We start from the raw sequence: 14,722 nt of genomic DNA on the forward strand, positions 1-14,722 counted from the left end.
TTTTCATTTCTCTTTGCCCTTTCAAAACCCTCAAAAGCAGGTAAAAATAAAGACGTTGAGCTAAGACAAGGATGGGGACATGGGGGTCTTGCAGGGAATGTGGGGGATGCTGGGTTTGAGGGACCGGAGGGTTCCTGGGAGGGCCCTGGGGGCTGCTCAGGGCTTTGGGGACACCAGGCTGAGCGGCTCCGGTTGCACTGGGAGACCCTGGTGGAGGTTCTGGGGAAGCTGGTCAAGGACCCCCTGTCCTGTCCCCATTCCTGGTCCCATTCCCAGTCCTATTCCTGGTCTCTGCCCCCCTTCCCGGTCCCATTCCCAGTCCCTGTCCCCAGTCCTGATTGCTGTCCCCATTCCCAGTCCCATTCCCAGTCCTATTCCTGGTCTCTGTCCCCATTCCCGGTCTTATTCCCTGTCCCTGTCCCCACTTTGTGTCCCCATTCCCAGTCCCTGTCCCCATTCCCGGTCCCTGTCCCCATTCCCATTCCCTGTCCCCATTCCCACTCCCTGTCCCCATTCCCGTTCCCTGTCCCCATTCCCATTCCCTGTCCCCATTCCCGGTCCCTGTCCCCATTCCCATTCCCTGTCCCCATTCCCATTCCCTGTCCCCATTCCCATTCCCTGTCCCCATTCCCGGTCCCTGTCCCCATTCCCGTTCCCTGTCCCCATTCCCATTCCCTGTCCCCATTCCCGGTTCCTATCCCCATTCCCGGTCCCTGTCCCCTCTCACCGACGCCTCTGTCCCCATTCCCTGTCCCCATTCCCATTCCCTGTCCCCATTCCCAGCCTCTGTCCCCATTCCCGGTCCCCATTCCCGGTCCCTGTCCCCATTCCCATTCCCTGTCCCCATTCCCATTCCCTGTCCCCATTCCCAGTCCCTGTCCCATTCCCGGTCCCTGTCCCCATTCCCATTCCCTGTCCCCATTCCCGGTCCCTGTCCCCATTCCCATTCCCTGTCCCCAGTCCCAGTCCCCGTCCCCAGTCCTGCTCCCTGTCCCCATTCTCATTTCCTGTCCCCATTCCCCGTCCCTGTCCCAATTCCCATTCCCGGTCCCCGTTCCCATTCCCTGTCCCCATTCCCGGTCCCTATCCCCATTCCCGGTCCCTATCCCCATTCCCGGTCCCTGTCCCCATTCCCGTTCCCTGTCCCCATTCCCATTCCCTGTCCCCATTCCCGGTCCCTGTCCCCTCTCACCGACGCCTCTGTCCCCATTCCCTGTCCCCATTCCCATTCCCTGTCCCCATTCCCAGCCTCTGTCCCCATTCCCGGTCCCCATTCCCGGTCCCTGTCCCCATTCCCATTCCCTGTCCCCATTCCCGGTCCCTGTCCCCATTCCCATTCCCTGTCCCCATTCCCATTCCCTGTCCCCATTCCCAGCCTCTGTCCCCATTCCCGGTCCCCATTCCCGGTCCCTGTCCCCATTCCCATTCCCTGTCCCCATTCCCATTCCCTGTCCCCTCTCACCGACGCCTCTGTCCCCATTCCCTGTCCCCATTCCCATTCCCTGTCCCCATTCCCAGCCTCTGTCCCCATTCCCGGTCCCCATTCCCGGTCCCTGTCCCCATTCCCGGTCCCTGTCCCCATTCCCATTCCCTGTCCCCATTCCCATTCCCTGTCCCCATTCCCGGTCCCTGTCCCCATTCCCATTCCCTGTCCCCATTCCCGGTCCCTGTCCCCATTCCCATTCCCTGTCCCCATTCCCGGTCCCTGTCCCCATTCCCGGTCCCTGTCCCCATTCCCATTCCCTGTCCCCATTCCCGGTCCCTGTCCCCATTCCCATTCCCTGTTCCCATTCCCGGTCCCTGTCCCCTCTCACCGACGCCGCCGCCATCGCTCCAGCCCCCCCGGCCCTCACGTGACCGAGCAAACCCCGCGCTGCTCCCGCCCTATTTGCATAGCCCCGCCCCTTTGCCTGGCCCCGCCCCCGCCGGCTGCAGCCGCGTCCGGGCGCTGTTTGCTCCCAGTTCTCTCCCAGTGCTCCCAGTGAGGCGGTACTGGGAGGGAGAGCGCTCCCAGCTCCTTCCCGGTGCTCTCACCATCGTTCCCAGTGCTCCCAGTAAGGCGGTACTGGGAGGGAGAGCGCTCCCAGCTCCTTCCCGGTGCTCTCACCATCGTTCCCAGTGCTCCCAGTAGCGCTCCCAGTGCCGGGCGGGGCGGGGCCGCTTTGGAACCCCCCCAGGGCAGAGCGCGGCTGCTTTTGGGTGTCGGCACCGCCCGAGCCGGGCTGGGAGCGGAGGAGGAGCGGGAGGGAGAAGAGGGAGAGAGGAGGGGGAAAAGGAAAGGGAAAAAGAGGAGCGGGAGGAAAAGAAGGACCAGGAGGAAGAGGAGCGGGAGGAGGGACAGCGGAGGAGCGGGAGGAGGAGCAGCCCCAGCCCCAACCCCACGCGGTTCCCCCGCTCGGGCCGCGGCTCCTGCGGCTCCGCCGGCATCGCCCCCCCAGAACCGCAGGGGAGCGGGGAGGGGGAGCTCGCCCCAAATCCATCGGGGGGTCTCCGGCAGGGTTGTTTGGCAGGGCAGGGGATGTTTGGGTCTTGCAGGATCCCAAAGCTGAGCCGGAAATGGCCCTGCAGGGACCTTGGGGGGTGCCACGTGGCGATCACCCGGTACCGGCAGGCAGAGGAAGGAGATCAGATATGAAACATGGGGTTAGAACTAGAAGATATTAATCATAGAAATTAGAAGGTATTGAATAGTAATAGGCATATAAAATAATGGATATTGCTTAGGGCCACATCCTTATGTTATGTGAGAATATACCGTATCCTGGCTGTTATAAACGCCAATCACTTGGTTTTTAAAATTTTAAAAGTTTAATAATAATAAAATAGTTATAAAAATAGTAATACAATTAGAGTAATGAAAATTTAGAGTTAGGACAATTACAAGACAATAAAAAGCAAAGAATTACGGACGTCCGGATGCTCTCGGGCACTTAAGCCCGATAAGCATGCCTTGTGAACAAAGGAATAATCTTTAAAAGCAATAGCCTGTTGCATATTCATACATCTCATACATGATGCATAAATTCCTTGCAAATTAAGAACTTTTCTGGTTTTTGTCAACTTCTTCCCCTTAATCCTGGTGGTTCCATAAAGACGGAGAGAAGGTGGAAGAATGTTTGTCTTTTCCGATAAGGAGGCCGTAATTCTTTATGGGCCCCCATCATTGTCATCCCTGTGTGAAGAGTTTCTTCATTATCTCATCTCTTGCTTGAGCTAGTAAAAAAAACCCCACATACATAGGCTCTATTTTAACTACAAAACTACATGTACCATACTATTAAAATGTTAATACAGCACTTCTAATCAATATAACATAATACATATAGTATTCAATTTAATATTTGTGAAAAGCCAATCATAAAATATGCATTTTTCACATCGGCCAATGTGTTAATTACTGTGGTGGGTTCAATGTTGGCTAATTACCAGGGCACTCACTAGAATAGACTTATTAATTTCTTGCTCTGAGATAAGATTAGGAGAAAGGCAAAGTGGGCTCAAAACTTTAAAAGAGTATAAAGAAAAGTTTATTAATAGTAAATGAAATAAAGAGTAATAAGGATCAGAACAAAATTTTCAGAACACTTCCTCTCTCCATACAACCTGACAATGAAAAGAGACAAAACATAAAATTTTCAGTCAGTTTGCCACCTCTAGAATAGTCTTTCTTTAGTTCACTTAGGGAGAGAAGTTCATCTTGTAAATGTTATGGAGACTTCTCCACAAGAAAACAGTTGTCTTGTGGCTTTTCATTTCCATAAATAGCAGCTGCCTGCAATGGTGAAGTCCCTCCCATTTTTTCACAGCCTTTCCCACAGCTGTGTTTATGGGCCATGTCAACTTATGGGGTATTAGTTTACAGATGAGCTATTTAAGAGCAAAGGTTCTCTTCATTTATTTCTGAAATCATCTTCATCTCTGGAAAAAGAGGTCTTCTTCTTCTCTCCCTGGGAGCATAGGTTCTCATCACTCTGCTCTCTTTCATTTCTCAAACTTCTCATGGGATCACAGCTACTTCAACATTTCCTTACATTAGCATGGAGACCTTTGCTGAACAAGTCATCTCCCAGTTCTTTTCAATGCGTTATAGGGAAAAAGAGAGTCAGATGTATCAATTACATCCTTCTCCATAGCGTTACCAGAGGATTTCAGCCCCAAGATCAAGGCATCTCCTCATCCCTCCCATCTGGGACTCAACTTCCTCTTCACTGACCTCGGTGTCTTCATGTTGCTCCTGTGTGTGCCTGCACTTTGTCCTTTTCTCTCACTCGAGGGAGGATGGAAGCACTGGAAGAGTCAATATCTCAGCCGGGGCCTGCAGATGGTTCCGTGACCCCGGCCGGGCTCGGTACTTGCGGCCGGAGCTGTTTTACCATGGAGGTTTCTGCAGCGGCTGCGCTGGGGCTGTGTCAGGCTGGGCCGCGCTGGGGCAGGGCCAGGATCTCAGCAGCCAGGCCAGAGCACAGCCGCAGCACGGCCGGGGCCCATGGCTTCTCCTCCCCTGCCCGCTGGTTGCGGGCGAACCCCAAGGGCGGCAGAACCTTGGCCGAGCCGGCCCGGCCCGGGGCTGCTCCTGGGGCCTGGCGGATCCTGGCTGGGCCCGGGCTGGCGGCGGGGCAGGGCTCGGTAGCGGCCAGATGTCAGCAACCGCAGCCACGGCCCGGCCCGGCCTCGGCCCCGCGGCCTCCCCTGCCCTGCCCGGCAGCCGATGGGGCCTGGCGGCTCCCTGGGAAGGGGCCCGGCCCCACGGCAGGAGCCGCCCGGCCTGGCCTGGCTGAGACGGGGGCTGGGCCGGCCTGGTCACCTCTTTGCTGGCCAGAAGGGAAACAGACCCAGCCAGGCTTCTCCATCTTTAACTTGTGTCTTCACAGAGGCGTGTGCAGTTTCCTCAGTGGTTTAACAGATTGTCAGCTCTCAAAGCTAATTACTGATTGCTCTTTTGTCAGACACCGAGGAAACTGCTAGCAGCTTCTCTCAGGACATCACTTCCATGATGCAAAACCACCACAACAGCACAGAGCACACAGCTCCTTTGTCCATATGTAGTGGTCATGTGCCCAAGGCCTCAAAATCCCAGCCTGGGACATCTCTGGGCACTCTCCAAGGTGTTTTCAAATGAAAACATTCAGCTCACTGTCTAAGAAAATCACCGGAGCATAGGGCCAGCCCGACCTGTCTGTCCTGGCTACGTGTGTCTGGGCGCAATTCTCGGATATATGGAATTTGGGAGGCCAAAGTCTAATTTTTGCCATGGTCTTTGGCAAGAAGGCTGTTTTTTATCCATAGGAAGGAAGGAGCAGAGCCCCTCTGTTTCAGGGGCAGATGAGAGGTGACCACTGGAGGCCAAGGCCAGCCAGAGCTGGCAGGTTTTTCTGAGAGATACCTTTGCATAGAGGAAATTTTAAGGGAGCTTACCAATTTTGGCAATGGGCATTTGAAAAGAGGGACAGTTCTTTCCCTTAGCAAGGAAAGCACGGAGCCCCAGTGCTTCAGGAGCTGATGAGAGGCAGCTCTTGGCATTCCAACATCAGCCAGACCTGTCAGGTGGCCCCTGGGAGGCCAAGCCAGCCAGACCTGTTCCATGTTCCCTCGGTTCCATGGGGCCCCACAGTGTCCCAATGGTCCCTTGCTTCCATGAGGCCCTGAGGTGTCACAATGCCCCCTTGGTGACACGAGGCCCTGAAGGGTCCTAATGGCCTCCATGGTTCCATCAGGCCCCACAGAGTCATAATGGTCTCTGGGTCCATGAAGCCCCGCTGTGTCACCATGGCCCCTTGGTTCCATGGGCTCCAGTGGTGCCACAATGATCCCCTTGCTTCCATGATGTCCCCACCGTGTCACAGTGATCTCCATGGGAAGGAAAGAACCGAGCCCCAGTGTGGCAGGGGCAGCCACCAGAGGCCAAAGCCAGCCAGAATGGATGGTACTGGCAGATTTTGCCTGGGAGCAACCCTTGGATATAGGGAATTTGGGAGGTGGAGCCCCAATTTTGGCCATTTCTGCATAGATAAGAAGGACAGTTCTTTTCCACAGGAAGGAAAGCACAGAGCCCAAGTGTTTCAAAGGCAGAAGAGGAGAGAGGTGGCTCCTGGGAGGCCAAGCCAGCCAGACCTGTTTGTCCTGGCAGCTTTTGTCATGAAGGAATCCTTGTATATATGAAATTTGGGAGGAGGAATCTCAATTTCGACCATGGACACCTTGAGAAGAAGGACGGCTCTTTTCCATAGGAAGGAAGGCATTGAGCCCCAGTGTTTTGAGGCAGGTGAGAGGCAGTTCCCAAGAGGCCAAGGGCAGCCAAACTTTTAAGTCCTGGCTGCTTTCACTGGGGAGCGATCCTTGGATGTACGGAGTTTTGGAGCTGGAATCCCAATTTTGGCCATGGGCGCCTGGTCAGGATGGATGTTTTTTTCCTATAGGAAAGAAAAGCACAAAATCCAAGTGTTCTGGAAGAAGATGAAAGGTGGCCACCCTTAGGCCAAGCCAGCCAGACCTGTCTCTCCTGGCACCTTCTGTCTAGGGTCTATCGTTGGACACAGAGCATTTTGGAGGTGGAATCTCACATTTGGCCATGATCACCCTGACAGGAAGATGAGTTCTTTTCATTAGCAAGGAAAGCCCAGAGCCCCAGTGTTTCAGAGGCACATGAGTGCCAGCCCTCAGGAAGCCAAGGCCAGCCAGACTTGTCTCCCCTGGCAGCTTTTTTCTGGGAGCTATCCTTGGATATAGGGAATTCTGGAGGCAGATGCCCAATTTTGGCCATGGGTACCTAGTTGAGATGGATGTTTTTTTCCCATAAGAAAGAAAAGTACATGGTCCCAGTGTCTCAAAGGCAGATGAGAGGTGGCCCCTGGGTGGCCAAGGCAGCGAGACCTGTCTCTCCTGGGGAACAATCTTTGCATATAAGGAAATTTGGAGAAGGAATCCTGGTTTTGGCCCTGGGTCCCTGGAGGAGAAGGACAGTTCTCTCCCATAGGAAGGAAAGCCCAGAGCCCCAGTGCTTCAGGGCAGGTGAGAAGCAGCCCTTGACATGCCAAGGTGTCCTAGTTTCGGGCAAATTTGGGATAAATCCTCCAGAAGGAGCCCCCAGAAAGTAATCCCCCCCACGGCCCCTCCCCTTCCTGGTTTGGGAAGAATATCCTTTGGGAGAAGTTGAAAAAAAACCTGTTTATTCAACAAGCAAAACACTCCCCAATACAAAAAAACAACTAACTAATAAGCAAAAGCAAAAGCAAGGGCAAAGTGAAAGCAAGCAAGCCAGCAAGCAAGCAAGGAAACCTAGCCTCTCCTAGACACAGACCATGGGGGAGGTGAGCTGGCTGATAACAAGACAAAACAAACCTTCACTTTCAGAGTCAGTCCTGAAGGCACAGAACATAACATCAAGCATAAACAGAACACACGATTGGGGATGCAAGCACCATAACGTCACCCGAGGACATTCCACCCCATATCTCCAAATCGTCAACATAAACACCAAACATCATGTAAAAACTTCATCAAATAAAAACTTCCATCTTTCACTTACTCATCCTTCCATCTCACTTGCTCAAACCTTCGACACTTACACATTTCCTTCTATCACTCTTGCTCAAACCTTTGACACTTAAATATTTCCTTCTGTCTCATGTTGGTGTGGTTTAATGTACAGACAGTGGCAGTAACATCCAGCAAACAGTGATATTTGCATATGAGTCTCATCCCACAATCAGATCTCCCTGAGGTACACATCGTGTTCTTCCATATTTCTGCATTATTCACCATGTACAACCTGGTCCCTGAGCAAAGACAATCCCACAAATGGTTTGTCTGTACTCGCGGCAGAATTGATCCACACTGTCTTCCCTAACAAACCTCTGATATGTGCCACTGGGACTTTATCTCCGTCTGCTATATTCAGGGATTCAGACTGGGCAGGACCTGCTCCACTGGTGGAACCTCGGGTGTTAACTAACCAGGTGGCCTTTGCTAAATGCTGCTCCCAGTTTTTGAAAGATCCCCCACCCAATGCTTTCAAGGTGGTTTTTAACAGTCCATTGTACCTCTCCACTTTGCCTGCAGCTGGTGCATGGTAGGGGATATGGCGCACCCACTCAATGCCATGTTCCCTAGCCCAGGTGTTGATAAGGCTGCTCTTGAAATGAGTCCCGTTGTCAGACCCAATCCTATCAGGGGTACCATGCCTCCAAAGGCCCTGCTTTTCAAGTCCCAGGATGGTGTTACAGGCAGTGGTGTGAGGCACAGGGGAGGTCTCCAACCATCCCGTGGTGGCTTCTACCATTGTGAGCACGTAGTGCTGGCCTTGGCGTGCCTGGGGCAGTGTGATGTAGTCAATCTGCCAGGCCCCCCCATACCTGTACTTGGACCACCGCCCACCATACCACAGGGGCTTCACCCACTTGGCCTGCTTGATCTCAGCACACGTCTCACAGTCATGGATAACCTGAGAAATACTGTCCATGGTTAAATCCACCCCTCGGTCTCATGCCCACTTGTAGGTGGCATCTCTGCTCTGATGATCTGAGGCATCATGGGCCCATTGAGCTAGGAACAACTCCCCCTTATGTTGCCAATCCAAGTCTATCTTTGACACCTCTATCTTTGCAGCCTGATCTACCTGCTCGTTGTTTCAGTGTTCCTCATTAGCCCGACTCTTGGGGACATGGGCATCTACATGACAGACTTTCACACACACATTTTCTACCCAAGAGGCAATGTCTTTCCACACATCAGTAGCCCAGATTGGTTTTCCTCTATGCTGCCAGTTGGCCTTTTTCCACCTTTCCAGCCAGCCCCACAGAGCATTGGCTACCATCCAAGAATCCATATAAAGGTCTAGCTTTGGTCACTTCTCTCTCTCAGCAATGTCCAGGGCCAGCTGAACGGCCTTGACTTCAGCAAGTTGACTTGATCCACCTTCTCCTTCAGTAGCTTGTGCTATGTGTTGTGTGGGGCTCCATACGGCTGCTTTCCACTTCCAGTTCATCCCTACGATGCCACAGGAACCGTCAGTGAAAACAGCGTATCGAGTTTCCTCTGCTGGTAGTTGGTTGCATGGTGCACCTTCTTTAGCCCTTGTCACTTGTTCCTGCTGCTCTCTGTCAGTGAGACCAAAGTTCTCACCAGCAGCCAGTTTGTAATTATCTCCAAAATCCCAGGGCAATTCAGGTTTCCAATCCGGGTGTGCTGCATGATGAGAGTAATCCATTTGCTCCATGTGGCAGCAGTGTCATGGAGGGTAGTGGGAACCTTTCCTTTAAACATCCACCCCAGTGCCGTCAGTCAGGGTGCCAGGAGGAGTTGTGTTTCTGTGGCAATCACCTCGGAGGCAGCTTGAACTCCTTCATGGGCAGCCAAGATTTCATTCTCTGTGGGAGTGCAGTTGGCTTCAGACCCTCTGTAATTTCAGCTGCAGAATCCCAGTGGTCGGCCTCGAGTCTCCCCAGGCACCTTCTGCCAAAGGCTCCAGGACAAGCCGTTGTTCCCAGCTGCAGAGTAGAGCACATTCTTCATCTCTGGTCCCGTCCTGACTGGGCCAAGGGCAACTGCCTGAGCAATCTCCTGCTTGATCTGGGCGAAAGCTTGTTGGTGTTCAGGGCCCCAGAGGAAATCGTTCTTCTTGTAGGTGACCAGGTAGGGAGGGCTCACAATCTGGCTGTACTCAGGAATGTTCTGGAGGAAGTCTATGCCCAGAATACCCAGGGCCTCTGGGCCGGTCACAATAGGATGTTTCTGCCACTCCTTCCCAGTCAGGCTCACCTCAGCTCCCAACAGGGTCAATTGCTGTGATCCCCCCGTCACCCCAGCAATGGAAACAGGTTCTGCCCCCACATGTCCCAATGGTATCAGGGGACACTGCGCTCCAGTATCAACTAAGGTGTCGCATTTTTGTGGTTCTGATGTGCCCGGCCATCGGATCTACACTGACCAAAGATCCGGTTTTCCCATGCCTCTCCCGGGCTCGAGGCAGGGCCCCTCTAGCCCTGGTTATCCTTTCTTCCCTGGGCATTCATACTAGAGGCTCCTTCAAGGGGATCTGACAGATCATACCCGGCAGCTCAGTCACCGGAGGCTGAGTCTACCTTCACCTTACTGTAATCCTCTCGGCTAGTGTTTCCCTCCTTGAGTTGACACACCCATGCTGCCAGGACAGAAGTGAGTTGATGTACTTCAGACCTGATTAGCATAAAAAATTTGATAATCAGAATGCCTTGGCAAGAACAGAGCTTTGAAGACTGCAAGAAGACTGAATCAAGAAAGAAGATTGAATCAACTTCTATTAACAAGAGATGCTGCAAAATGGATGTTCGTTTGTGATGATTAACCCAATTATTGTAGAAAAAATTACTAGTCTTCCTAGAATTTGTATAAGCATATGTAGTCCATGTAAAAAACACGTTCACTCTCCTGTCAAAATGTAAAAAGTTTAATAAAAGACAATAGGAGACAAGGACCATGGAGCAAAGGTTATTTATGGCCGGGTGCATCTTGGCACTCAGCCAAGACCACCCTGTTACCTTCAGGGATCCCCCTTAAATACCTTTTCCCTTACACCAGCCTGCTGCATATTCATAGCCCCTTATGCATATCCATAAACGAGTTTACATTTTCCAGGAGCTATTTTACATGGCCCCTCTTTGGGTCTGCCTTTTCAGAGCATGCGTGTTCCTTGGCTGGGGTTTGGCTCCTTCTCTTTATCCCTTCCAGTTCGGGCCTTGGTCCGCACTGCCTTCAGACGGTGAGTGCTGATGGTTGGCAGATCTGTACAGGTGTGCTCATCCTGTGTTCATTGGATGTTATCCCATCCAAGCAGGCATTTTAACACAAGCATACTTCCATCAGCTATTGCACTACTGTGTCTAAGCCTAATTAACAACAAAATTTAAAACTATATATTTGGAACAAAGTTACTTTAACATCACATATATAAAATCCATTTTAATATTTGCGAAAAGCCAATATTATAATATATATCTAGAACACTGCTCTCCTGCAAGTAAGGGCTGACACAGCTCGGCTTCTTCAACCTGGGCAAGAGACTTAGACTTGACCCAACTGTGGCCTTCCAGTACCTGAGGGCAAGCTACAAGAAAGATGGACAGGGACTTTGTACAAGGGCAGGCAAGGACAGGACAAGAGAGAATGGATCCAGGTGGAAAGAGAGTCGGTTTAGGTAAGGAATTCAGAAGAAAGTCTCTCCTGGAACAGGTTGCCCAGAGAAGGTGTGGCTGTCCCGTCCCTGACAGTGTTCAAGGCCAGGCTGCATGGAGCTCTAGACAAGCCGGGCTAGTGCAAGGGGTCCCCAGCCACAGCAGGGGGGTTGCAGCCGTGTGATTTTTCAGATCCTTTCCAAACCAAACCATGCCACGACTCCACGATTCTGGGATACTTCCCCTCCTCATCCTCTGGCAGAAAAAGGATCTTGGCCCCAAGTTCCACATTGCAGACCATGTCTTTTGGCAGCCTGCAACTGTCTCAACAGAGGATGAAAAGAGATGACATTACTGATACGATTTCCCTTTTCTACTCGAAAATTAAATGCTCCACTCCTGTCCACTCTTGCAAAAGTGTCTGAAGAGGCAATTCTTCCCCATGAAATGCTTCGTCTCAGCCAAAGAAGAAAGAAGCCACAAGCCAACACGCTTCTTTATTGCTACATTGTTTGATTTGGTTACTTCTCGAATAGGAATTACTTTGGGGTTTTATTTGTTAGTTTCTTTCGTTCCGCGGGGCGCGCGGCGGCTCCTCCGTTGGGTTCGCGGAGGCAACGGAAGAACGTTCGCGAGCTCCGGCGGTTCCGCAGCAGCAGCAGCAGCAGCAGCAGCAACAGCAGCAGCAGCAGCAGCGCTTCTCTCGATCGGTTTTCCGCTCGACTTTCCACTCGCTCCCCATCCCCTTCTCCCTCTCACACTCACTCTATTCCCGTCCCATCCCGTCCGTGTTCTGCCTCTCCCAGCCCGGCTCATGCCGCGTCCCGCAAGGCGCCGCTCGGCGGGGCCGCCCCGTGCCCGCCCCTGCCCGTTCCGCCGCGGAGCCGCCTCGGCCGGGCTCTCTCCGAACTGGCTGTGGCACTTCTGGAAGTGCCTCTTGCTCTGGTGCTGGCGGAGCAGCGCGGTCTTTTGGCTCCGCCTGGCGCGGGTTTTGGGCTGGCCCCGGCCGAGGCCCCGGCCCCGAACCAAGCCCCTCCCGCGGTTCCGCCCGCAGCCGCCCCGCTGCCGCCCCGCGCCCGCCCCGGCCCCGACAGCGTCGCCGGCAGCTTCCCTGCTCCGAGCTCCGCCGCTGCTCAGCTCGGCCGCTGGCCCCGAGCCGCCGCAGCCCGGGGCGGCTCGGCAAGCAGCAGCGCGCCGGGCGGTCGGGTTCCCGGGGCAGAAGAGCGGGAGCGCGGTGCCGCCCGCACGGGCGGAGAAGCCTGCCCTGGAGCAGCTCTACCGGGAGGGCCCACTGCTGGGGAGCGGCGGCTGCGGCAGCGTTTACTCCGGGACCCGGCTCGCCGACGGCGCCCCGGTAAGAGACGGGGCCGGAGCGGAGGGGGCGGCGGGCGGCGAGCGGCGGGCGGGGAGCTCAGCCCGGCGCTCGCCTTGGCTTGCAGGTGGCCATCAAGCGAGTGCGCCGGGATCGCATCTCGGAATGGGCGCGGCTGGTGAGTGAGCGGGGCCAGCGGGAGAAGCCGGCGGGACGTGCCAGGCGGGGCTAGGGCGAGGCCTGGCAGGGTGGCAGCCGGAACGCTGCGAGGGGAGCGAGCGGGGAGTGAGCGGGGGCCGCGCAGCGTCCCGGGCCGGGCAATGGCCAGCGGCGCTGGGGCCGGGCAGGGGATGCCCAAGGCGCGGCGCAGCATCGGCCCCGCTGAGGGCATCGCGGTCCCCCCGCAGCACAACGGCGCCCTTGTGCCCATGGAGCTGGCGCTGCTGTGGATGGTGTCGTGCCCTGGCTTCCGCGGCGTCGTGCGTCTCCTGGACTGGTTCGAGCTGCCCGACGGCTTCGCGCTGGTCATGGAGCGTCCGCAGCGCTGTCAGGACCTCTGGGACTTCCTGGCCGAGCGGGGGTTCCTGACGGAGCCCGTGGCGCGGGGGCTGTTCCGCCAGGTGCTGGAGGCCGTGCGGCACTGCACCAGCCGCGGCGTCCTGCACCGCGACATCAAGGCCGAGAACGTCCTCGTCGACCTGGCCACGGGCGAGGCCAAGCTCATCGACTTCGGCTGCGGCACGATCCTCCAGGGCACGTTCTACACCCGGATGTCAGGTGAGCCCAAAGCCGGGGCCCAGCCGGGCAGCGGAGGTTCCCCCCTTTGCTGGCAGAGGGGGAAGAGGGAGGCAGGGAGAAAGGGCAGGAGGGGGAATCCTTCTTCAGCCGGCTGCAGCCAAGTTGCTTTTCGGCGGGGCAGGGGCTGGCTGTTGTGGGACAGGAGCTGGCTGGGAGGGAGGGAGGGACGGACGGAGCAGCATGGGCCTGATGAGCTGTGTCCGGCTCATCCGGCCCGTGTCCCATAGGAACGCCGGAGTACTGCCCACCGGAGTGGATCCTGTTTGGCTGCTACCATGGCCAGCCAGCCACCATCTGGTCCCTGGGCATCCTGCTCTATGACCTGGTCTGCGGGGACCTTCCTTTCCACACAAACAAGGACATCGTCCGGGGCCAGCTCTTCTTCCCACCCCGGGTGTCTCAAGGTGGGCATGCACCTTCAAGGCTCGGGAGGAAGAACGGGGTTGGGAGGGGGCAGCTGGCACAGAAGCATCCCGCTCCAGCAGCTAGTGAGGAGGTTGATCTCCTGGGTTAGCTGGAGGAGGTGGCACGTGTGCCTCTGTGCTGCTCTCCTCCGGAAGGGAGGATCGATGGGAAGCTTTTGGCTGCAGCTCCAAGCACTCCTAGTGTGGCCTGGGCACCGTGGAATGTGGGAGAGCACGGACAGGAGCCTTGTCCCGCTGAGCGGCGGTTTGTGGTTTGTCTCTGCAGAGTGCCAGCACCTCATCAGGTGGTGTTTATCCATGGAGCCCGCAGACAGGCCATCACTGGAAGACCTTTTTTAGCATTCTTGGCTGCAGGAGCCCTGCCTGGCCCAGGAGACAGCAGAGATCCATCCCTCTGCTCAGTAGGATCCAGGAGCCCAGCAAGTACCAGCTGCACGCGTCTCGTGGCACTCCAAGAAAACCCCGGAGCGTTTCCCTGCGGCCGTGGCCCGGAGGAGAGAGCGCAGCCGAGGAGATGCTTCCGCTGGTCCCCGGCGAGTTGTGGAGGGAGCGGCTCAGTGCTCCCCGTCCCATTGGAGAAGGGGTGGCAGTGCAGTGAAGGTGCCACGGACTGGAACAGGGGAAACATCCCCCTGCAGCTCAATGGCATCGAGGCACAGCTGGCGTGTTCTTCTGGAGCACCACATGGAGCTGGGAACCCCATCCTCGAGCTGGCCGCTGGCGGGGCAAAGCCGAGTGGCTTTGGCTGCGGCCCCTTCCTGGAGGACACGCTCTGCGCCCCGATGAAATCAAGATGAGTCCCGAGCCGGCGCAGGGGCGGGGGGATGCTCGTGCTTCCAGGCATGGCAGGGCTCGGGCTGGCCACGCGCCGTAGGTTCCCCGCTCGGCGGCCCTGGGGAATATTAATTTTTCGCCCGGCCGCCAAGCTGCTTTTTGGTGGGAGAGGGGACGGGTGTTGTGGAAGGGGAGCCGGCTCCTGGCCTTGCTGACAGCTTCTGCCAGCCAGCCTGGCATGGGCTGGGGCGGGGGCAGCCAGCCTG

At 55.6% G+C, this 14,722-nt stretch overlaps 1 protein-coding gene across 1 annotated transcript; it reads left to right on the forward strand.

Annotated features, from left to right (window-relative positions):
- Nucleotides 1-12,779: 12,779 nt before the first annotated feature.
- LOC137463813 (serine/threonine-protein kinase pim-3-like) lies at nt 12,780-14,203 on the forward strand. Its single transcript, XM_068175203.1, has 3 exons — nt 12,780-13,236; nt 13,485-13,661; nt 13,948-14,203. The coding sequence occupies exons 1-3, from the start codon at nt 12,780-12,782 to the stop codon at nt 14,019-14,021; spliced, it is 708 nt and encodes a 235-aa protein (XP_068031304.1). The 3' UTR covers nt 14,022-14,203.
- The last annotated feature ends 519 nt before the right edge of the window (nt 14,204-14,722 follow it).

Source organism: Anomalospiza imberbis, chromosome 30, assembly GCF_031753505.1.
Source record: "Anomalospiza imberbis isolate Cuckoo-Finch-1a 21T00152 chromosome 30, ASM3175350v1, whole genome shotgun sequence".
NCBI classification, from domain to species: domain Eukaryota; kingdom Metazoa; phylum Chordata; class Aves; order Passeriformes; family Viduidae; genus Anomalospiza; species Anomalospiza imberbis.

Coding starts and splice junctions, on each gene's coding strand:
- LOC137463813 (XM_068175203.1), top strand. CDS start 12,780: ATGGCCAGCGGCGCTGGGGCCGGGCAGGGGATGCCCAAGGCGCGGCGC. Junction 13,237..13,484: donor GTTCTACACCCGGATGTCAG/GTGAGCCCAAAG, acceptor CGTGTCCCATAG/GAACGCCGGAGTACTGCCCA. Junction 13,662..13,947: donor CCCACCCCGGGTGTCTCAAG/GTGGGCATGCAC, acceptor TTGTCTCTGCAG/AGTGCCAGCACCTCATCAGG.